General features: G+C 29.7%; 2 protein-coding genes and 1 long non-coding RNA gene across 3 annotated transcripts; 2 read left to right on the top strand and 1 right to left on the bottom strand.

Moving 5' to 3' along the window:
• Positions 1 to 1,060: 1,060 nt before the first annotated feature.
• Positions 1,061 to 2,162, top strand: LOC126679454 (nuclear transcription factor Y subunit B-3). Its single transcript, XM_050374487.2, has one exon. The coding sequence runs from the start codon at positions 1,239 to 1,241 to the stop codon at positions 1,833 to 1,835; it is 597 nt and encodes a 198-aa protein (XP_050230444.1). The 5' UTR covers positions 1,061 to 1,238; the 3' UTR covers positions 1,836 to 2,162.
• Positions 2,163 to 14,305: 12,143 nt separating this feature from the next.
• Positions 14,306 to 17,034, bottom strand: LOC126678725 (uncharacterized). The gene is made up of 2 exons (XR_007640711.1): positions 14,621 to 17,034; positions 14,306 to 14,517 (listed from the first exon to the last, which is right to left on the bottom strand). It is a non-coding gene; the product is annotated as an uncharacterized LOC126678725 (long non-coding RNA).
• A 3,166-nt stretch (positions 17,035 to 20,200) lies between these two features.
• LOC126678204 (probable inactive receptor kinase At1g48480) lies at positions 20,201 to 22,933 on the top strand. Its single transcript, XM_050373106.2, has 2 exons — positions 20,201 to 21,732; positions 22,023 to 22,933. The coding sequence occupies exons 1-2, from the start codon at positions 20,418 to 20,420 to the stop codon at positions 22,661 to 22,663; spliced, it is 1,956 nt and encodes a 651-aa protein (XP_050229063.1). The 5' UTR covers positions 20,201 to 20,417; the 3' UTR covers positions 22,664 to 22,933.
• Positions 22,934 to 24,916: the final 1,983 nt, after the last annotated feature.

A 24,916-nucleotide genomic window follows, 5' to 3' on the forward strand; every position in this document is an offset into this window, starting at 1 on the left:
TGCATTGTTCGTTTGTATTTTTTCAAAATGAAATCAAAACTAACATCTGTATAAGAAGAAGAAGAAAAAGGAAAAGTGTGGCATTTGGTCTCTTCATTTAATTGAACTATCACCTTCTTCAGTTTATTGATTTCAGTTGTAAGCTAAACAGCTTCTTATGGGTATCCATAAATTTGCTATAAATGGAGTCCAAATGCAACCATCCTCTGAATCAATCCCTGCACACAATTTTAAATGCAACTGCCAGGAATAATTATACAACGCAACGGTTGCGCCACGTCGTTCGTGCAACAAACTAATGAGGCGTTAGTCATGTGTAAATATTTAATAATAAAAAAAATAAGAAATAAATAAAATTTTCCTATCGTAAATGTTTGTTGGTTTGTTGTAAAATAACGTGACACATCCGTTATGTGGGATAAACACTCAACTTCAAGTCATACCGAAATCTGAGAATCGCTACATTGGGAGTGCAGTCCTCAATTTTTTCCAATAGTGTCAAAACAAATTGAGAGAATAGTATTATACGATAATTTATTTTTTGAAAAACAAATTGATAAATCTTTTTGCTGATGATTATTACTTCAAAATATCTATATGAAAAATAACATTATTTTTTAATTATAATTTTGAGATTGGTTAAATCCAACTTAAAGAAGCAGTATAAACTTTATTAGATGCAACCTAGAAGTGTTAATAGTGCTTTTTAGGCTTGATTTTATGTTTTCTAAAGGCTTGATTTTATGTAATTGAATATTGCCGACAATCAAATGTCTGATCCAACGGCAGATACGACAGAAACAAAATTAAATAAATAAACACTAACCAGCTGATACACCAAGCCAAGCCGCAGCAGCCGCCTAAAGAATCTCTGATACCTCCAAACCAAACAAAAAACACCCTCACCTTTACCACGTGTCAACTCGCTCCACCGTCCAAACAAACAGACCCCACTTTCAATCCAACCCTCCTAAAACTCCCACGTTTTCCACCTCTTATCGACAATTAAACGGCCAGTATAAAGCCACGTGTCACACATAATATCTTATTACCCCTCTAATCCAACGGATCTTATCCCCTCCCCAACACACACACATACAAACGCCACCTCGTTTTCTCTCTCCCCTCCCTCCAAACTCTCCTACTCCTCCGCCGGCGATATTTTTTTCGAATTTTCCCGAATTACCCCTCTGTCTTGAAAACAAAGCTGTACAGGTTTGGAGAAGATTGTTATAGTTATGGCGGATTCAGACAATGAATCAGGAGGGCATAACAACGCGAACTGTAGCGAACTGTCGGCAAGAGAACAGGACAGGTTTCTACCGATTGCAAACGTAAGCAGAATCATGAAGAAAGCGTTGCCGGCGAACGCGAAGATCTCGAAGGATGCCAAGGAGACAGTACAAGAGTGCGTGTCGGAATTTATTAGTTTTATTACAGGGGAAGCTTCTGACAAGTGTCAGCGTGAAAAGCGGAAGACAATCAACGGCGATGATTTACTTTGGGCTATGACTACACTTGGGTTTGAAGAGTATGTTGAGCCTTTAAAGATTTACTTACAAAAGTATAGAGAGATGGAGGGTGAAAAGACTACCATGGGTAGACCAGGGGAGAAAGACGGCGCTGGTGGCGGCTCTTCTGGTGGTGCTGGTGGCGCCGCTGACGGTGGTGGCGGGGGTGGCGGTGGAATTAGTTCTGGGGGGTTCAATGGTGGAGCTGGCGGTGGAGGGATGTATGGTGGGATGATGATGATGGGTCATCACCATCATCATCATCAAGGACACGTGTACGGCTCAGGTGGGTTTCATCACGGTGGTGGTGGCAATTCAAGGTAGGTGATTAGGGTTCGGCAGTGGGAGGGTTTTAATTTTTTTTTTTTTAAAGTTTTGTGTTTAGTATAAGTGTACTATATTAATTTGTGATTAATCAATGATTATTAACTTGTTTAGTTCTTTTTTGGTTAATTTGTTTTGGTTTTTCTTGATGGGAATGGTGATAAGTGTAATTTGAGTAGCAGAGAGTATAATCAACGTAATGCATATATGCATAGTACAAGAATTGTAACAAATGTAATGATAGAAGAGTGCTAATTTGAGAAGGGGAAGTAACATTCTAAACAATTGTGTTAGAATTTAGAATCTATCAATTGTTCTATTAATGAATGAGGATCATGGGCGAAATTAGGATTAGATTTTAGCGGGGGGTGCTTAGTAATAAAAAGTTAAAGGAGTTTGAACAAAAAGGGTTAGTTATACAAAAATTCAAAGTTTGAAGGAGTTTTTAATAGAGAAAAGTTTGAGAGGCGATTGTCTCCTCATCCTTCTATGTAGTTCTGCCTCTTATGAGGATGGATGAAGACTTTTACATTCTTCTGCCTCTTAAAATGGAGATGGGTGAAGATGAGTTTAAAAGTTTAAAAATGATTTATTTGATTTCGAAATATGAATTCTATTGCAAAATTGATTTTTTTTTTCAAATAAGAAATTATTAATTAATTCATCAAAAAAAGGAAATTACAATCTAGGATTCTCGGAAAATTTAGTACTTCAAAATACATTTTTATTTTTGATAAATGATAATTATATTAGCATAATCATATAATCTTTGTTTTTGTCGGAACTTATGAGCTAAATGAATGCAGAAAAATTGGAAGCTTTATGATGGGGTTTAGCACATAAGAGTGATAGAAGATATGAGATTTTTGGAAGTGACAGTCTTTTGAGTTAGTTTCTGACAATTACTAAAGAAAGAAAGTGGGAAATTTGTTTCTTTTTGAGGAAAGAAAGAGAGAATTTTTCTCTAAAATTGCCATTTGTCATGTTTGTAACTATGCTTTAAGTGAGTACTAATTTAGAGCAAAATCTTTCTTAGATTTTAACAATGTACTTTCATGCAAGAGATGTTAGTTCTATTTTTAGATGTGGCGACTCTAATGTTTTTCAAGGTTCACTACATTGTATTGTTTCTATTTATTTCATAGTTTGAGTAGACAATAAGTAAGAGAGAGCGAAGAATACATACCATTAACTAGAAGTTCCATTCTCTAAATTTATTTGAGATATTGTATTGAAATTTTTTGGTATAGCTAAGTGGAATCAACTCACAAATTATTCAAAACTAATTTAAAAAAGAACACTCATAATCAAATTGAGTAAATTATCAGTCTCAATTCGAATATTAAAATATTCGTATTGTTATATTAATAACCATTTTGAGTCGGTCTTTTCAAGTATTATATTAACTATAAGCTTTAAAAATAAAATTCAAGCGAATTTTAATTAATTTGAATTTTAAAATTTTAAAGCTCGTAAGATTGAAATCAATAGTATTTCAACTGAATCGGCTCAACTCAAATATTAGTAGTAGTATTACCCATGTAAAAGAAGCATTAATGATGTAATTTTAAAAAAAACCTAGCCGTCTCTCTCTTTGAGAAACCTCTCAAACCCTAGTAAGTTTTCTTCTTTTTGTCATTTGGGAGGTGGTTTTTGGTCATTCTTGGCCTAAAATCACCTCCCTAATCTCTCATATTCAGTCTTTTTAGCTTTTTTCCATAGTTATTGTCTTTAATTTTGAATAAAATTTCTTTCTTGGCCATTTATGGTCTAGATCTAGAAATTATTTTCTATTCTAGTATCTTAATTTCATTAGATCTGATCTAATCGAAATTAAGAGTAGTTTTTTTTCATCGTTAGAGATGAAATTGTTTTTTGCGATGCAAGCGACTTGGATCTCTAAAACAGTTAGAGCCACCATCTTACGACGGATTTCACCAAATATCGGTATGTTTTGCGTCAATATCGATGATGTCTTTAATGTTCAAGAGAAGAGATATGTCACAGAAGATGTGATTAAGTACTTTAACGATGAAGTTATAACTGCTAGCTGTAGCAGTCGTGCGATTAAAGTTAATATTATCATGGCAAGCGAAGCTAATCTAATTCCCTTTATTTTAAAGGTTGTAATGGATGCCTTCAACAACAACTCTTTGCTTTGTAATATTATCAGTTTGATAGCAAATGACTACTTTAGCTTAATTGAGATGCATAAATGTTGTTTTAATAGAAAATCTCATGTGGTAGCATATGACTATTTTAGTTTATCTAATTGGTTGGGGCATGTCCTTCCGATTATCAAATTCTATGTATTGGCTGATCAATCAGCTTTTGATTAATAGAAATTTTTATCTCAAAAAAAAAAAAAGAAGCATTAATGTTGAGCTATCACATTGATGAATTGTCAACCCTTTAGTTTAGGTGGTTCTTCCACTTTGGTTATGTCCTTGTTGTCTCCCATTTGGTGCCCACTAGTAGTGTTGCTTTTATTATCAAAAGAAAGAAGAAAAAGACACTGTTTGCTTATTGTAGCATCATTTCCATTTTACATATTTTTACTATTGTTTTAGATTATCAGACGAGTTAATATCATAAAAATTCACAAATTTTATACTATTTTTTTATTTTAATCATGCCATTTAAAAATTATTATTTCCATACAAAAACTATTAATTTTTTCTCAAATTCATATACCGTTTAAAAATCCGGTGAAAATTAACAACGTCATAAAATTAGATAGTGACACGTTAACAATTTTTACCGAATTTTTAGAAGATAAATTGATATTAAACCTTAATCGGAATATAATTGTATCTTAATTTAAAAAAGAAGATATATGTACAGTTCTGTTAGTTAGTCTTATGCAAAAAAATTAGACTGAAGAACGAACTAAATTAACCAAATTTTTAATTAATCTAATTAAATTAATCGAGAATCAAAGTAAATAAAATAATTATTTAGTTTGACCGGTATTGTTTATATCTACATAATGGATACTCCTAATTTATATCTATACATCCAGTATAAAATTGAACCTAAAACATTGTATATATATTGAACAATGTTTTGGATTGAAAAATATTTCTTCGTACAAACAATTTCAATAAAACTAACATGTTATCAATACCTCATTTTATCCCTTTTCGAGAAATCTTGTCAATCTTATTTTAAAAAAAAAATTAATTTTTTCAGTTTAATTACTAAGAAATCTAAGTATTTTTACTTTTTTGTTTGCTTTTTTTTTTTTTTTTTTTTACATGTTTATTTCATTTACTACTAAAGTCTTTCTTCTCTTTATTATTTCCAAAAACTTTTAACACTTTGAAATGAAAATGGCTTCAAAAAAGCTCTAGTTTTCCGAAAATCAGTTTGAATTACAAAATGCAAAAAAAAAATTAGGATTTGTTTTGTAACATTTTAAATAACTAGTTTCGCATTACGTGCTATGCACGTGGCTCGTAACGTAACTTCTCAATGAACATATTAGTAAATTTATTATAATTATATCGATTTTTTATTTATAATTAATAGTAAAAGTAAATATAATATATTCAGTTATTAAATTTTTTTCCATACTGAATTTATTCTTCTTTTAGTTTTATAATAACCATAATTAAATAATTAACTTAATTTTATTAATAATATCTTTAAAAATATAAGATAGAAATTTAAATAATAATATATTGACCAAATACAGTATTTTAATTTTGTAGTTCAATCAAACTAAAAGATAGGTATTCCTACTAATTTGGAGACAATTTAGTTATTTTTTACATACTAAAAATTAAATAGGAGATAATTTAGCTACCTATTCTAATTAGGACTTTAAGTACAATGTGATTAATTAAATAACTAATTAGTTAATGACTATAAAATCTTTATTTAGTAGTAAACTGAAAAGGATTATTCAGTAAATTTGCCTATTCCCCCTCCATCCGTGCTTTTATATATACAAGTGTCGCTTTACGTGTTTCACACGTGGCTCGTAGTGTGACTCGTTAAATTATGAAATAATGTTTAGAATAATAGTTAATTAGGAATAGTTTATCTTATTTTATATGTTAGATGATTTTTAAATAGTTTAACATTTTTAATTGATACTCAAATTTTATAATTATAGAAAAGTTGAATAGAAAATGTCAAATAATAATTAAATAGTAATTTATTGAAAGTAATTTACTTTATTGCATCACATGCTATGCATGTGGATCGTTGTGACTTCTCAATTTATATTAATTAAATTTATTACAAATATATCAATATATTTTATTTATAATTAGAATTATTATTATATATTTTTAATAATTATATATATAATTACTAAAATCAATTAGTCTTGTTTTCATCCTAAATAGTAATGGCTATTTTTTGGTTAGAAAAATAGTCAAATTTTAATATAAATTAGTCTTATTTATTTTAAATAAATGATTTTTAACGTCAATTTATTCTTTTTATACTAATAGTAACCTGTTATGTCCTTGGCTATGAAAACAATTAAACTATAATATCAATTACTTATTTTGCCTTAAATAGCACTACATATTCTGCTAAAGTGAATTAGTATTGATAAGGATGCATATGGAAGATTAGCTATGAAAAAGGTAAGTCGAAACCTAACATTCTGGTGTTATATACGAATAAGAATTGTATAGATTGATAATGATGAAGCAATTATGTGAGAATTTGTTTTTATCCAAAATCAAATTAGTCTTAGCTATTAAATAGTTGTAATTTACGGTAAATCTAAATTACATAATACAATTATATTCTGATTAGAACTCTAATTATAATATAATTAATTTATTAATAACCATAAAACCTTTATTTAGCTATAATTAAAAAGGGTTATTCGGTAAATTTGTCTGTCCTCCCCCCCCCCCCCATCCGTGCTTTTATATATAGTATAGATGAGATTAAATCACTATAAGAATAAAACGCTAAAATTTATTTTATTAATAACCCTTAAAAGATATAAAGAAGAGAAAGAAAATATATGTTGAATATTATATTGAATATTTTATGTTTATTTTATGCAAATTTTATGGAGATTAAAAGTTAAAATGCCATAACTGTTTTTTTCACTCTCACATGACACAAGTGAGACACATTTGCTAATTTCAGTTTAACTAAGGGTGTTTGTCGAAATTGGATAAGTAGAAGGACGTGGATGCGAATAAATTTATACAAGAGCTTCTGAAATTAAAATTGTAAAGTATATGGGTCTCCACATGAATTTTACCTTAATCTATACTATATATAAAAGCACGGATGGGGGGGGGACAGGCAAATTTACTGAATAATCCTTTTCATCTATACTATATATAAAAGCACGGATGGGGGGGGGGGACAGGCAAATTTACTGAATAATCCTTTTCAGTTTAGTACTAAATAAAGGTTTTATAGTCATTAACTAATTACTTATTTAATTAATCATTATTGTAATTAAAATCCTAATTAGAATAGATAGCTAAATTATCTTCAATTTAGTTTTTAGTATGTAAAAAATAACTAAATTGTCTCCAAATTAGTAGGAATATCTATCTTTTAGTTTGATTGAACTATAAAATTAAAATACTGTATTTGGTTAGTATATTATTATTTAAATTTCTATCTTATTATTTTTAAAGATATTATTAATAAAATTAAGTTAATTATTTAATTATGGTTATTATAAAATCAAAGAAGAATAAATTCAGTATGGAAAAAATTTATTAAATTTTTATCTTATTATTTTTAAAGATATTATTAATAAAATTAAGTTAATTATTTAATTTATGGTTATTATAAAACCAAAAGAAGAATAAATTCAATATGGAAAAAATTTAATAACCGAATATATTATATTTATTTTTATAAAAATTCTTAACTAATTTAATATTAATTATAAATAAAAAATTGATATAATTATAATAAATTTACTAATATGTTCATTGACGAGTCACGTTACGAGCCACGTGCATAGCACGTAATGCGAAACTAGTTATACAAAAAGTAAGGTTTTGAAAGTAAAAAGTTCACTTAGCTTTCACTTAGCATGGTCCTACCCGCCACTCAAGAAGAAAGTTGAGCACAAGTCTTTTTTTACTAGTAAAATACTAAAATGACTTGTTTTCATTTTTTCCGATTTATGAATGTAAAATATAATAAATTTATTTTAATTTCAATGTAGAAGGTGCTTGCAGTGGTATGCATTTAATTTAATTAAAAATTTGTTATTTTTAAATTTCAATTCAGATAAAATTAAATTACTAGCTGATTTGGTTTATTTTTTAGTTCGGTTTTTTATTATTTTACTTGTACTAAAATTAAATTAAAAATTATATAGTTTAAAATTAAACTAAGTCTAAAATATTTAAAAAAACTTATAATATTAAATTAATTTATTTCAGTTTTTTCTCGGTGCATGTATTTTCGTTCTCCTAATCCGTTGCTAATCCATATGTCATTTTCCATTAGGAGATAGTCATCTCTAGTTCATATATTTTTTATTACACATCCACCACGATTAAGACTAGGGTTGGAATTATAGAGCCATCATGCCCGCCGACCCTCTGATGGAAAGTAAAACTCACTTACTTATCCTTTTCATAAGTTATAATAATATGCCGTACAAATAACTCTAAATTCTCAATAACTTAATCCCTCAACCATACTTAATTTTTTTATTTATAATTAAATCTTTATAAAATGTTAATTTTTTTTTAATTTTGATAAGTATATTTCAGTCAGTTAATAATATATATTTAACAAAAAAAAATTATTTATTTTATCTATTTAACTAGTCATCTTTTAGTTTTAACACATCCGACCTCTTATCTATCAGTTTTCATAATGTGCCAAATTAGGTGGCATCGACACAACAATATTTTTGTTGTCACTCTCTATTTCAAATGTTAGGATGATAACATTGAAAAGTCGAGATGTCCAAAAAAATTAAACTGAAAGATGGAAACTTAGATAGGTGAATAACCACAAGTTTATAAGTCGAATTATACATTAAGCCAAATTTAAATTTATAACAATTTTATTTAAAACCTCATTTTATGATAATTGTCTCATTAAAAAGTATAACATTAATATATATATATAAAGATTTTAATCTTAATCAGAAAAATATATAAATATATAAATTTTCATTAACAATAAAAAATTTAAATTTTCTAATTGTTATTATGTTACAGAATAATTGTTGTTGTTGTATAAAGAGTTAATAATATTTTAAAAGAGAAAAGAATAAGAAAATGTTAAAGTATAATAAGAATCATTAATATTTAACACATAAATGTGAAATTATTAAAAAAAATCATAGATTACTAAAAACATATAAAAATGTTTTATTTTCGTGAAACTGTTTGCAGAAAGACACTCATTTTACTTTTTATATAATTTTATTTTATTTATAAAATACGCTTTTGGTAGATTTCTAATAGAATTTGTAAGAACATATTTTATTAATAAAAGTTAAAAATGCACTTTTGTCAAAAAGACATATTTTTATATGAAAATATATATACAGTGTAATTTCCACATGTGTAAATTGGGCTGGCCCAGTAAGCAGATGAATGAAGTCCCAAATTAAACAGCCCAGTTAATCTTAGGCTAATGCTACATCGGGCTGTTCCAGCTAAAGTTTTGAAAGTTTTGACGGACTTCTATTTAGGCTGAGGCCATTTTACATTTCTTCAGACTAATGCTTATGGAATGACAACAATAGCATTCCTCCCAAGAGTATAAATTATGCTCCAAAATATCAATTCAAATTGTGAGCAATTACTTGTGAAATATAATTTATCAAGTCGCGTCGTTCTTTGATCGCTATGTCAACTATTAATAGCCGAATTTTCAAACAGTGATATAATTGTAACATAATTAAAAGGTGCTAAATAAAATGACAAATTTTGAAGAACGCGACAGGAATATAATTTAGTGTAAAGATGATAATTTCAAATTTTATTAATTCTTCAATTTTCGTTAAGCCAACTCATGATTTATAACACGAACCGGCCATTTGTTCACCCTAGGGATAATCCAGGAGTATTTGTATGACCACATCGCAACATTAGGTTTGTTAAATTATTGAATGAAAATATTCGGTTCGTTGAATCAAGTGTCTCTTGCCATTATTTGAGCAGCATTTATGCAAGTTGTTGAGCTAAATGTAGCTCATATTTCAGGATTGACCGGTTTATCATCTCTATGTGTAAAGTTATGATGGCGCCGGAAAAACAGATTTTTCTTCGCAGATAAGCTGTTCACAGACTTTTTGCCTGAATTCATTATACTATATAGTTATAGTATGGTATGAGTTTGACAATAATATTTCGTATTTGATATAGCTATTTGTTTATAAATAAGATTCTTGCGTGTATAACAAGTAATACTAAGATTGTTATAGAATAATCTTTTAAAGTTTTGCAAAAATTATATACTTTAAGAAAATTATGTTTCCAAAAAAATTAATTACTCATGACGTGAGCCTCAAAAATATTGTTAATAGCCTCAAAATAGTAATTTTTTTGCTTGATTTATTTTTTTAACTTCATAATTTTATTTCACCGTTTTGATTTTTTTTGTTTATAATCCACAATTTTAAAATCTTAAATTTTAGCTTATTTTTTCTTTTTCTTTTTGAGATTCAATTGTAGTCATCTGATCATTAGAGTGAATAGGAGTTCAAACACGCTTTTTATATTGCTTCATATTTTTTTTTATCATCATCAATTTCAAACATAAAGTAATATAAAATGCATATGAATATTTTGTTTTAAATAATCACCTCCTAAATGAAAAAGTTGCATTATCTTCATTTTACTTGTTATCGAGTGGCTAACAAATTTTCTCCCGATTCCTAAGAAAAATGAAAAGGTCAGTGTGTTTATTGATTTCCGTATGATGAAAATAACTTTCTACATGAGAGTCATCATTTTAACTCTTTATTTTATTTTTCAAATGATAAGATTTTAAATTTAGAAACTAAGTTAGTTATTTTTATTTTAAAATACAATAGACTCTCTAATAATAATATTTAATAAATTAATAATTCTAATAATTAATACAATTTGAGGGAACCAGTTTCAATTTTATGTCATATAAGATATTTAATAAATTAATAATTCTAATAATTAATAATTTTTTAGCCCACCGTGTATATTAATTATTAGAGGGTCGACTGTACAATATTATTTATTTTAAATATAAAAAGTAAATATATAAATTAATTTAAAATTAGATAAATTAATATTTATTATTATTATTATTTATAAAAATAAAATAAAATAAAAGTTAATATTAAAAAAATAATTAAAATAATGTTATTCATATTTAATATTTTTATTAATATAGTATATAAAAAATTAATATTAGAGATTCTCTTCTTAACCGTATCAACCGGGATCAAAGCGAAAGATCTGACAATGGACACTGGCGACAATTTATTGCTGAATTTTGCAATGATGTTAATGAAGTTGTGGTCGGCATAAGTGTAACTTGGATCAAATTAGTGTTGTTCTACAGTAGTCAGTGTTATCAGAATTACAAGGCATATGAGTATCTCACACTCACCCTTTTACTCATCCTAAAACTAATCAAACACTAACTCCATTTCAGCTCCTAAATGATACGCGAATCTTCTTATTTTCAACAGTTAGTCATCAGTTATTAATTATGTTCCATCTGATTAGGTAGCGGGTACTTAAGTTTAGCATGTAATGTGTAAATATGCACCTTCTTTATTATAGGAATGTACTCCCTCCGTCCCACTTAAGAAGGGACATATCCCTTTTACTAACAGAGCATCAAAATCAAGCTTAGAAGCAAGAGGCTTTAATTAAACAAATCTGTTAAAGTTTGTTAATTTAAGTTTGTTAAATAGGAAGTTAGTTTGTTAGTAAATAAGTTAGTGGTTGTACAGTCAACAATTCTGTTAGCTGAAATAACAGAAATAGCCGTTAGTCATTAATCATTAAAGAATTGACAGGTGTCAATTCTCTCGTTGTATAAATCAAGAGAGCTGAGTACAGTTCTCACTTAATGAAAATAACTCATTTTTCTCCTTCAATCTTTTCTTCAATCTTCAATCTTTTCTCAAAGGTTTCAGATTCTTTTATGGTATCAGAGCTTTAAATAATCAAAACCGCTGCAAATTACTTCTAATTCTTTTCATCTGATTCAATTCGTTCTTCAAAGTTCATCTGATTCAATTCGTTCTTCAAAGTTTATCTGATTCAATTCGTTCTTCATTCAAATATCAATTTCTTTATTACTTTGTTCTTCATCATCTTCTTTTCTTTTCTGATTTTTCTTTTTCTTGAAACCCTAAAATTCTTATAAAACATGGCTTATGTTAACTCAGAATTTGATAATCCTTCAAATCCATTTTACTTACATCCTAGTGAAAACCCATCTTTAATATTGGTTTCTCCTCCTTTAAATGGACAAAATTATCATTCTTGGGCAAGATCAATGAAAATGTGTTTAATGTCTAAAAACAAACTGAAGTTTGTTAATGGTAGCATTACTGTTCCGATGAAGGAAGATCCGATTTATGCTGTTTGGGAACGTTGTAACACTATGGTGCTTTCTTGGATTCTTAGGTCCTTGTCACCTTCCATTGCACAAAGTATTCTTTGGATTGATACAGCTTTAGATGCTTGGAGGGATCTTCTTGACAGGTTTTCTCAAGGTAATGCAATTCGTATATCTGACTTACAAGAGGAAATATATGTTTTCAAACAGAACAATCTGTCAGTAACAGATTATTTTACTCAGTTAAAGATCTTGTGGGATGAGTATATGAATCTAAGATTTGTTCCGACCTGTACTTGTAATCCTCAGTGTTCTTGTCAAGCATTAAAGATTGTTAAAACTCAGCAAGAAGATGATTATATAATTCGTTTCTTGAAAGGTTTAACTGAAAATTTTGCAACTGTTAGAACTTAAATATTAATGGTTGAGCCTTTACCAAAGATTAATAAAGTATTTTCTTTGGTATTGCAACATGAAAGACAAATGGGGATTGGTTTTTCAGAATCTGTTTCTGCTTTACAAATAGTTGAACCTGCAGTTTTTGCAACTCAAGGAAATTCTAATTTTCAGAAAAAGTTTACTGGTAATAATTTTGGTACTAATAGACCTGGGAATTTTGCAAGACCTTCTGGATATAACAATAGACCTGGAAATTTTACTGGTAATAGAATGTTTGTGAATAGGTCTTCTGGAGTTGATAAACCATTATGTACTTTCTGTGGTATAAGTGGACATACTGTGGATATATGTTTTAAAAAACATGGATATCCACCTGGATATAAACCTAGGCCTAGAATACAAGGCTATGTCAATCAAGTGGGTGAGTTTATTGCTGAAAGTGAACAAGAAAGGTATTATAATGATCAAGAGCAGATTTGTTATAATAATGGTGAATTTGCTGAGCATGAAAAGGCAGAAAGGAATTGTGTTATGAGTCAAGATCAGGATATTCATAGAGAAGAGGAACAGGCACCTGTCTTTACACAAGAGCAGTATAAACAACTCATGAGTATGTTACAGCAGAATGCATCAACAAGTGGTCACAAGATTAATACAATATCAACAAATTTTGTTTCTACTTCTGCTGCAACAGACCTTGATGCTGGTATGAAAATCTCTAATATTAACTCTGTTTATACTAATTTTGAGAATGATTGTTGGATTATAGATTCAGGTGCTACTGATCATATTGTTTGTTCTATGAGTTATTTCAGTTCTTATAAGCCTGTTGATAATGTTTTTGTGACATTGCCAAACTCTCAGAAAATAAGTGTTACACATATAGGTGTTGTTAAGTTTAGTAAAGAGTTTGAATTGCATGATGTCTTATTTGTTCCTAAGTTTTTCTTTAATTTGATTTCAACTAGCAAATTAACATCTTATTATCAATATTGCTTAATTCTTCATAAAGATGTCTGTATTATACAGGATGTTATCAATTGGAGGATGATTGGATTAGCTAGAAAGATTCGAGGACTTTATCAACTTGATAAATCTAAATTTGAGAATAGAAGTGTTATTTCTATTAATGCTGTAAATGCAAAACCTATTGCTAATGATTTTTTGTGGCATAATAGATTAGGACATTTGGCCAATTCTAGACTGAAATGTTTGCAAGATCAATGTTCTATAATAAAATTGCCTAGTGATTCTCATTGTAAGATTTGTCATTTAGCAAAGCAAAAGAAACTTTCTTTCCCTTTAAGTACTTCTGTTTCTAATAATTGTTTTGATATGATACATGTTGATATATGGGGGCCATCAAGAACAGTTTCAATTTATGGACATAGGTATTTCTTGACAATTGTTGATGATAAAAGTAGATATACCTGGTTGTTTTTGTTAAAATCAAAATCTGGTGTTAGGTTGTTGGTACAAAATTTTTGTACTTATACTGAGACACAATTTTCTATTAAAGTAAAATGTATAAGAACAGACAATGGTCAAGAGTTTAATATGCCCAGTTTTTATGATTCTAAAGGTATTATACATCAAACTACTTGTGTGTATACTCCTGAGCAAAATGCAATTGTAGAAAGAAAACATCAGCATATATTAAATGTAGCAAGAGCTTTAAAATTTCAATCTTCTATTCCTTTATGTTTTTGGTCTGACTGTGTTTCTCATGCAACTTTTCTTATCAATAGGACACCATCTCCTGTAATAGAAAATAAAACACCATATGAGATTCTTTATAAAAAATTTCCTGTTTTTGATAATTTAAAAGTATTTGGTTGTTTATCTTATGCATCTACACTTACTCATAACAGGCATAAATTTACACCAAGAGCAATTGAGTGTGTTTTCCTTGGTTATCCTGAAAATACAAAAGGATATAGACTTTATGATTTACAATCTAAACAGGTTTTTGTATCAAGAGATGTGAAGTTTTATGAATGTTTGTTTCCTTATAAAAACCTGTCTATATTGTCCAATACTTCTGTTGTTTTGCCTGCTGCTATTGAAGTACCTGATATAGATTATCATTTGCCATATGCTATGCCTAACAATTTACATTCTGAGCCTGTCATGAATATAAATATGCATGATAATGACAATTTAAATGTTCAAATGCATCATGAGTCTGTTATGAATATAAGTGATCAGGTTGAACCTTTGTTAGATACAAGAACTAGTAAACAGACTATAGAACCTATTAGAAGATCACATAGGAAGGTTACTGAACCTGTTCATCTAAAAGACTATGTATGTCAAAAATCTAGGACTACACCTCATCTAATTTCTCAAGTTTTGTCTTATGATAAATTGAATACATCTCATAAAGCTTTTTCAACCAGTGTTGATAGTACAGTAGAACCAAAAACATATAGTCAAGCTATTAAACATGTTTGTTGGAAAGAAGCTATGCAGAAAGAGCTTGATGCTCTTGAACTAAATAAAACCTGGATATTAACTGATTTACCTGCAAATAAAGTTCCTATTGGCTGTAAATGGGTTTTTAAAATAAAATATCATAGTAATGGGACTATTGAAAGGTACAAGGCAAGGTTAGTTGCCAAGGGATACACTCAGCAGAATGGGGTGGATTATACAGACACCTTTTCTCCTGTGGCAAAGATGACAACAATCAGAGTTTTGTTAGCTTTAGCTGCTGCAAAAGGGTGGATTTTAAGTCAACTGGATATCAACAATGCATTTTTGCATGGAGAGTTACATGAAGAAGTTTATATGGAGATTCCACCAGGTTTGTCTATATCTAACTCAAATCAAGTCTGTAAATTAACAAAGTCCCTTTATGGATTGAAACAGGCAAGCAGACAGTGGAATTTGAAGTTAACAGAGGCTTTAGTTTCACAAGGTTTTGTTCAAGCAGCCTCAGATTCCTCTCTCTTCTTAAAGAAGCAAAATCAATCATTCACAGCTTTATTGGTATATGTGGATGATGTGATTCTGGCTGGTAATGATCAAAGTCAGATTGATAGTATCAAGACTTTTCTGGATAATGTGTTCAAAATCAAGGACTTAGGATCATTGAAGTTCTTTCTAGGACTTGAAGTAGCAAGGTCTAAATCTGGAATTAACTTGTGTCAAAGAAAATATACAATGGATCTTCTCACAGAAACTGGTTTTTTGGGATCCAAACCATCTGCAACTCCAATGACTGCATTAACCAGGCTAATTAAGGAGGGTGGTTCTGAAGCTTATAAAGACATAACAGCTTATAGAAGATTAGTTGGAAAACTAATTTATCTCTGCAGTACAAGACCAGATATATGCTTTCCTGTCCAGCAACTTTCTCAGTACTTAGACTGTCCAACTGAGATACACTTTCAAGCAATATCCAGAATATTAAGGTATCTTAAGAAATCACCAGGACAAGGTATTTTCTTTCCATCTAAGAACAGTCTATCTCTAAGAGCCTTCTCAGATTCAGATTGGGCCACATGTTCAGATACCAGGAAATCCATTACTGGTTTATGTGTTTTTCTTGGAGAAGCTTTAGTATCATGGAAAACAAAAAAGCAGGTGACAGTATCAAAATCAAGCTCAGAAGCAGAGTACAGAGCTTTAGCCAACACTGTCTGTGAGCTTCAATGGATAACTTTCTTACTGAAAGATCTTCAAGAAGAACAGACATCTCCAGCAAAACTCTATTGTGATAATCAGTCTGCATGCTACATAGCTCACAACCCAGTTTTTCATGAAAGAACCAAACATATCGAAATAGATTGCCACATAGTCAGACAGAAGATTCAATCAGGACTGGTACATCTCTTTCCAATCTCAGGAGATCAACAATTGGCTGACTTCTTTACAAAACCTCTTCCTACCTCTTCTTTTCAGAACCTTCTCAACAAGCTGGGTATACATGATATATATACTCCAGCTTGAGGGGGGGTAACAGAGCATCAAAATCAAGCTTAGAAGCAAGAGGCTTTAATTAAACAAATCTGTTAAAGTTTGTTAATTTAAGTTTGTTAAATAGGAAGTTAGTTTGTTAGTAAATAAGTTAGTGGTTGTACAGTCAACAATTCTGTTAGCTGAAATAACAGAAATAGCCGTTAGTCATTAATCATTAAAGAATTGACAGGTGTCAATTCTCTCGTTGTATAAATCAAGAGAGCTGAGTACAGTTCTCACTTAATGAAAATAACTCATTTTTCTCCTTCAATCTTTTCTTCAATCTTCAATCTTTTCTCAAAGGTTTCAGATTCTTTTATTTACACATAGATTAAGAAAATAATAATTACTCTTGGCTTTTCTTATTTTACCCCTATTAATTATTGTCTTATAGTTTGTGTGTAGAATACTTGCTTTAATTAAAGAAAGAGAAAATGAGGGTATAAAAGAGAATTTCTTGTAAAATGGCACAAAAATCATGATTTGGCCTTCTTATGTGGGACAAAAAAAATTGAGATATGTCCCTTCTTAAACGGGACGGAGGGAGTAGTAGTTAATTTCCAACTGTAACACTATATTATATGTAGTCAGTAGTATAAATAATGGGAGATTTGAACAAGAATTGCATGAATCTCCTTGTTTTTTTAACTTATTTTCTTCTCTTCTCAATCTTATAATTTCTCTTCTTAATTTTACTATAATTATTTTCAGATTCAGTTGAATTTGATCATATTGATGTTGTGCCTTGTATTCGAGAAATCCATAATGATGTTTTGAATTCTCCTATTCGATAGTTGAGGTTAGAGCAGCCAATTTTAGTATGCATAATGGCAAATCTCTCGGTCCACATGAATTTAATCTGGCTTTCTATAAAAAAGAAATATTAGGATATTGTGGGAAATAATTTGGCAATGGTTTCTAGGAATTTTTTTAATGATATTATAAATTTATCAAATTATTTACACTGTTAAAATTTTATTTTATTTTTAAATAGATTAATAGTCTGACTGAATAATATAGCTATCTATTGAAAGAATGGCAAATAAAAAAATTGCTGGGAATTTGCTTTGAGCATCTTTTTATTTAACTGATGCTTTGATATAGTACTCCCTCCGTCCCATTTTATTTGTCCACTATACTATATTTAGATGTCCCAAAATAATTGTCACATTTGTATTTTATACACATATTTTCCTCTTTTACCCTTAATATTAAAGGATATTATTCTTACATTTGTGTTGGCATTTAATGTTGCTATTATTTTATTGACTATTTTTTTTTCAATATAGTAATTCTCAAGAATTAAAAAAGGGTACAAAAGGAAGAATGGTTAGTATTTAATGTTTTCTTAATATGTGTGAAAATAGGAAGTGAACAAATAAAATGGGACGGAGGGAGTATTATTTTGGCGAGGCAAAGCTAACGTGTAACCATCTCGGCAATCGTCAAAATTAATAAAGCTAGCAAAAGTAAACCCTTTTTTTAAATTTATTAAAATTAAATTAAGAATCTCTTCTTCTTTTCTGTTAATTACTTTAATATTCTACAATTTGACTAAGAGGACAATACTATAATAAGTTAAGTAGTAATACTTATGACAGTATCAGTATCTGTCAGCTTCTTTTTAATCTTAATTAATTTTCTTCCAGTCTGCACTTTTAGTATCTCTCAAAATGAATATTAATAAGACTCTGCCATGTCCTATTGAAATAATTAAGCTTTTCCTAATGATCTCAACTTCAATCCAAATTAATTGAATATATCCTCTTCTCTATACTAGACAGCTATTTATCATTAAATATTAGTATATACTTTTTTTTTGTTCTACAAACATAAACAAAGTTATTTGAATTGTTCTAAAATAAACATTAAAAAAATATTCTTAGTTACACTTTAAACATAAAATACTATTAAGAAAAATCAATTATAAGTGTAAAACAATTGAAAGATAATAGACAGCTACGCAGATTTTGGAAGGGAAACAAGAAAAGGCAAAAATCATTTTGATAGAGAGGCTAATGTGTTAGTCGGTGCTTGTACTTTGTATAAAAACACAAGACAGACTACTCCAGCCATATAATCAACACCTTTTTACATAATCGAATATTTCAAATGATTTTTTCCTTTGGCATATATTTTATTGCAAAAAACAGGCGCGTACAACCTTATATACCAAACTTTTCTAATTTAAAATAATTGCTGACTTTTTAATTGTTTCAGTTTGTGGGTAGGATTAGCAATGGGTCGGATTTACAATGAATTTTAAACACTTTTTTTATGTATACTTTGTTTATAAAAAATTGGATGAAAATAAGGTTGAACATAAATTCAGAATATATTATTTTTGGTCAAGTTCTTTTTTTTAATCCGAATTCTATATTAAGTATCAACTGCAATCAATTTCTTTTATGTTTTACACTTATATCTAATTTCAAAAAGTTTGCTACAATTGTACACTGGCTTTTGTATTTCACTTTATGAATCTAAAATTTTGCATTCTTTACCAATTACGATCAAATTTAAAATTTCCGCCACACTAATACAAAGGTATAATTTTATACATTATTGAACATTCAACTAGTTATAAAATAGATATTACATACTGTTTATACTAAAGTTATCATTTCATTTCGATGAGAGTTCACTCACCGAAAAAGCGTCACTAACTTGCTGACATATTTAACTCCAGATGACACATCATTTAAAGTTAATTTATATTTTCATACTCCTTTTGAAAAACAATTTGTAGTCTGATGCCCTTTTGGAAACAAAATATATAGTTTGATGACCCTTTTAAATTTATATTTCAAACTAAATAATGACTTTCCGACAGAGGGTGAATATATTTCGTTTTAAAAAAATATGAACTAATAATTACTATAATCTAACTTCAGGGAGGTAATAGCATTTTTTCCTTACTGTTAATGAGCTCAAATCAAACCCTAACCACTCAAGAAAATCCAAAGCCTCCCAAGATTGGGACCCGCATGAAAACAAGGCAATCCAATGAACCGCGACTGCACTCACTTTTATCTGCAGGCCAAAGCAGTCTACCATTCCCTCCTCGGTAAAGTCCACACAACAAAAACTAATAGAAACAGAAAGGCTAAATTCATTTTGAGCCTTTAAACTATTTTTTTAAGTCATTAGATCCCTCAATTTCTATTTAACTTTTCCAGATCTCTAAATTTTAGTTTTTTTTGGTTTATTGGTCCTTAAACAGAGATCCATTTAAGGATCTAATGAATCAAAAAATAAAAATTTAGATAACAGATGAATCAAAAAATAAAATTTTAGGAATTTAATAAACTAAAAAATTAAAATTAGACTCAAATAAAAGTTGAAGGATCTAATGAACCAAATTATATAATTTAAGGACCCAAAATAGGTTTAGCCAAACAGAAACCGAAGTACATTAATTTATCAGATTTTTGGAGTTTCTTTTTCTTCTCTTCATTTCTAAATTTTAACAGTACTATTTAAAAAAAAAAAACTAACAGTACAAATTTTTAAAGCACCTTCTGCTTCTTTAATTTCTCCCTTTCCCTTTATTAACATTTCAAGATTTCAAGAATTCACAAATTCCCATATTTTCTTTACATTTTCAGTTCTTGATTCTTGAATTACACACAACAACACAACATACAACACAACCACACTCTTCTTCAAGAACTGTGGTTGGTTTTTCATTGAAAAATGAAACGCCAACCCAAGAAACTGCTACACTTTCTTGTTTCTCTAGTTACCATTCTTTTTCTTGATTCTTGTTCTACTATAAACTCAGATCTAACGGCAGACAGGCTAGCTCTTGAAGCTCTTCGAAAAGCAGTTGGTGGGCGATCTTTACTCTGGAACATATCCAACGGTAATCCATGTTCATGGGTCGGTGTTTACTGTCAGAAAAACAGGGTTGTTGAGCTACATTTACCTGCCATGGGACTTTCTGGTCAGCTTCCTTTAGGTCTTGCAAATTTAACTGAGTTACAGTCTCTCTCTGTTCGTTTTAATGCACTCTCCGGGACAATTCCTGCTGATTTTGGCCAGCTTGGTTCCCTTAGAAATCTTTATTTGCAGCATAATTCGTTTTCCGGTGAGATTCCTGAGTTTTTGTTCAATTTGCAGAACTTGGTTCGGCTTAATTTGGCTGATAATAAGTTTACTGGTGCTATTTCGTTGAACTTTAATAAATTGACTAGGCTTGCAACTCTGTATTTGGAAGAGAATCAGCTTAGCGGTTCTATTCCTGATTTGAATTTGAATTCACTCGATCAGTTTAATGTTTCTTTTAATAATTTAAGTGGACCAATTCCTGAGAAATTGTCTACCAAGCCTGCAAATTCCTTTTTAGGAACTAGACTTTGTGGGAAGCCTTTGCCACCTTGTAATGGCAATGGTACTTCAAATGGTGGTAATGGTGACGATGACAAGCTGTCCGGTGGAGCAATTGCCGGGATTGTGATCGGTTGTGTTATAGGGTTATTGCTGATTTTAATGATTCTGATTTTCTTGTGTCGGAAAAAGAGAACCAAAGAGAATGCTGGTGTTTCGGATACAACCCGCGAACCAAAGCCTGTTGAAATTGAGATTCCGGGCGATAAGCCAGCCACGGATAGCGGTGGTAATGCTAGCAGCACCGGATTTGGAGGGTCTGCTGCCGTGGCGGCGGCAGCAGTGGCTAAGAGTAGTGGGAGTAATAAGGGTTTGGTGTTTTTTGGGAATACACCAAGAGTGTTTGATTTGGAAGACTTATTGAGAGCTTCTGCAGAGGTTCTTGGGAAGGGGACATTTGGGACTACTTATAAGGCTACTTTAGAGATGGGAATGGCTGTAGCTGTGAAAAGGTTGAAGGATGTGACCGTGTCCGAGAAGGATTTCCGAGAGAAGATCGAGGCGGTCGGGAAGATTAATCATGAGAGTTTGGTTGCATTGAGGGCTTATTATTTCAACAAAGATGAAAAGCTTCTTGTTTATGATTACATGCCTATGGGAAGCTTGTCTGCTCTCTTACATGGTCAGTACTTATTGTCTTTGCATATAATTTCTTTCTGTTTTTGCGTCGTGTGCACGGGAATAGAAATGCTAAACGTTAAATGCTGAAATGGGAAACGACGAAATGATACTTCTGATAAGATTAGGTCATAAATATAAAATTTTGAAGTTAATTCCGTAAGTATTTTCGAAAGTAAAAATTAAATGTCAATTCGTAGAATTCGATAAGTTTCCGTGCAACATAGAAGCCAATTGATCTTTTTTCAATTTGCTAGAGGAAATAGGCTAGATCATTGTATTGTTTAACTGCAGGAAATAGAGGATCCGGTAGGACTCCGTTGAATTGGGAGACGAGGTCAGGCATTGCACTCGGAGCTGCACGAGCAATCGCACACCTCCACTCCCAAGGCAAAGCAAACTCTCATGGAAACATAAAGTCATCAAATATCCTACTCACTACATCCTATGAAGCTCGTGTCTCTGATTTCGGCCTTGCTCATCTTGCTGGTCCTACCCCAACACCTAACCGTATCGATGGCTATCGAGCTCCTGAAGTAACAGATGCCCGCAAAGTATCACAAAAGGCGGATGTCTACAGCTTTGGAATACTTCTATTAGAACTTCTTACCGGAAAGGCTCCAACTTATTCCCACTTGAATGATGAAGGAGTAGACCTTCCGCGATGGGTTCAATCCGTTGTTAGAGACGAATGGACTTCCGAGGTATTTGATCTTGAGCTTCTTCGATATCAAAATATAGAAGACGACATGGTTCAGCTCTTGCAACTTGCAATCAACTGTACTACTCAATATCCTGATAATCGCCCGTCAATGGCCGAAGTGAGAAATCAACTCGAGGAGCTTTGTCGTTCAAGCTCACTCGGGCATGATGATGATACCGAGGATACATTACAGACAGTTTCGGTCGATTCAGGTGCACCACCATCTGCTTAAATGACTAAAGAATGATCATTGATCTTCAATTGTTTGATATTTTCATTACATTAGTAGTGCTTCAATTTGTTTGTTTATTTCTGGTGCATTTTTGTTCATTTTTTGCTTCTACTTCCTTTCTTCTTTAATTACTTTAATTATAGCAGAGAATTTTACTTGTGCACATGCTACTTTAATTACCTTTCATGTTGTGTGTGAAAGGTGGATTCCAACATTATTATTTTTTCACTTTGCTGGTGTGAAATGTGAATAATTAGCAATGTTCTTTTAGTTTGATGTATAATAATACTTTGGCTTAATTTCTTAAAAAAACCCCCACCTTGTATTTTTTTTTCGTTTATACCCTGACCTTGTAAAAACACCATTTGTACCCAATTTTGAGTTTTTATGTTTCATCTCTACCTAAAAGCATTAAATTGTACTCTTTTCATTTGAAAAAGAGTTTAAATCAATTCTTCATTTTTAACTTATATACTAATTATATATTAAAGTTATTAAGAGTACAAAAATACCATTTTCTTCAAAAAATTAAAAATAATAATAATTTTTTTTTAATTTTTTTTAAAAATAATTCCGAATTTTTTGTTTATTTTTTTAATTTTTTTAATTTTTTAAAAAATATTTCTAACAAAAAAATTAAAAAAAATTAATAATTTTTTTAATTTTTTTATTATTTTATATAATTAAAAAAATTAATTAATTATTTGGATATATTTGATCATTTTTTAAGTTTAAGGATTTATTTGTATTTTTAAAAATAGAAAAAAGTATGTTTTAACTCTTTTCTAAATGAAAAGAGTACAATTTAATACTTTTGGGTAGAGATGAAACATAAAAACCCAAAATTGGGTACAAATGGTGTTTTTACAAGGTCAGGGTATAAACGAAAAAAAAGTGCAAGGTGGGGGTTTTTTAAGAAATTAAGCCTAATACTTTCAAATCCTTAACAACTCCATTAAGTAACTTTTTTGGCTTTTGCTTTAATTCTTTTTCTTCTTAAACTTTTGCTCATCAGATGATATATATTGAATAATTGATTATTCCAATTTAAAATCAGGCGAACACGCTCTCTAGCCGTTGAATCTAAATTAATTTCTACACGCTCTCTTGGCGTTGAATTTAAATTAATTTCTAAGTTAACAAAAGGATATTTTGGATCCAACGACTAAAGAATGTCTTCGTGCGACTTTTCTTGCGCGACTTTGCTTTTGCATATGTATTTTTTGAATTATTATTCTTTTTATTGTTATGTTCAAAATGAAGGTATAATTATGTAGTAAGAGAGACATAATATTAGGGCAGGTGCTAAGTCAATTTGATAAGCAATTAAATGTCAATTCATGGTATGTTATTTGGACAAATACTCGTTGTTTCTTAGTTATTGTTATTAATCAAGATATGATTCCGTTGATTTAAATTATCAAATCAATTTAATTCAAAACTAAATTATCATAAATTTAGAAAAAAAATATACATCAAATTATTAAGACCCAGATTTTACTTTTTCGATATTGACCCACTAATGTGGTTGGAATTTAAAATTGGATTGAGTTGGAACTTTGGTTTGTTGAAACAGAGTTGTATAAATTACTTGAAAAGGATTACAATAAATTTCTATATGTGTCTAATGAGTGTGAATTAGGTCATATATTTCCAATTGCAATTGCTTATTTGATAAAATTAATTTGTTGAAACTGAGTTGTTAGTTCACATTTCTTGAGGTTTCAGACATAAGTCTTTCTTTTTCCCTTTTGTTAAGATCAGATGCCAAGACATTAAGATATCTTTAAGACTGTTAACAGAATTTATATATTAGGTAGTGTGTCTTTCATTTCTTTTTGTTAAATTTGTCAAGGTTTTGGTTTTTATTTTAAAAAAAACATAAAATAAATAGGTTGATTAATTACTTTTATTATTTTATGCACTGAATTTATGACTGAATTATTTTTTTTCTCTAAAATTTTTGAATGGTAAATACTCTAAATAGTTGCTCCATGTTGCTTCACATCAGCTGAATCATGTTGAAGGTCACAAAATTTAAAATAATAATAGCAATAACAAATTGCTTTACTTTACTCAAATAACTTTAATTAATTATTTCCGAAACAAATTGCTATACTTCACTCAAATTGATGATGATCTTGGAAAATAATAATATTTCCGGAATAGAGTAATAATTATTTAGTTAACAATATTCATAAAGTTACTGTGCTTTTTAATAGGCCCAGAAATTTAAAATTTAAAAACATAAAA

The sequence above is a fragment of the Mercurialis annua genome, linkage group LG4, assembly GCF_937616625.2.
Source record: "Mercurialis annua linkage group LG4, ddMerAnnu1.2, whole genome shotgun sequence".
In the NCBI taxonomy this organism is placed as follows: Eukaryota; Viridiplantae; Streptophyta; class Magnoliopsida; order Malpighiales; family Euphorbiaceae; genus Mercurialis; species Mercurialis annua.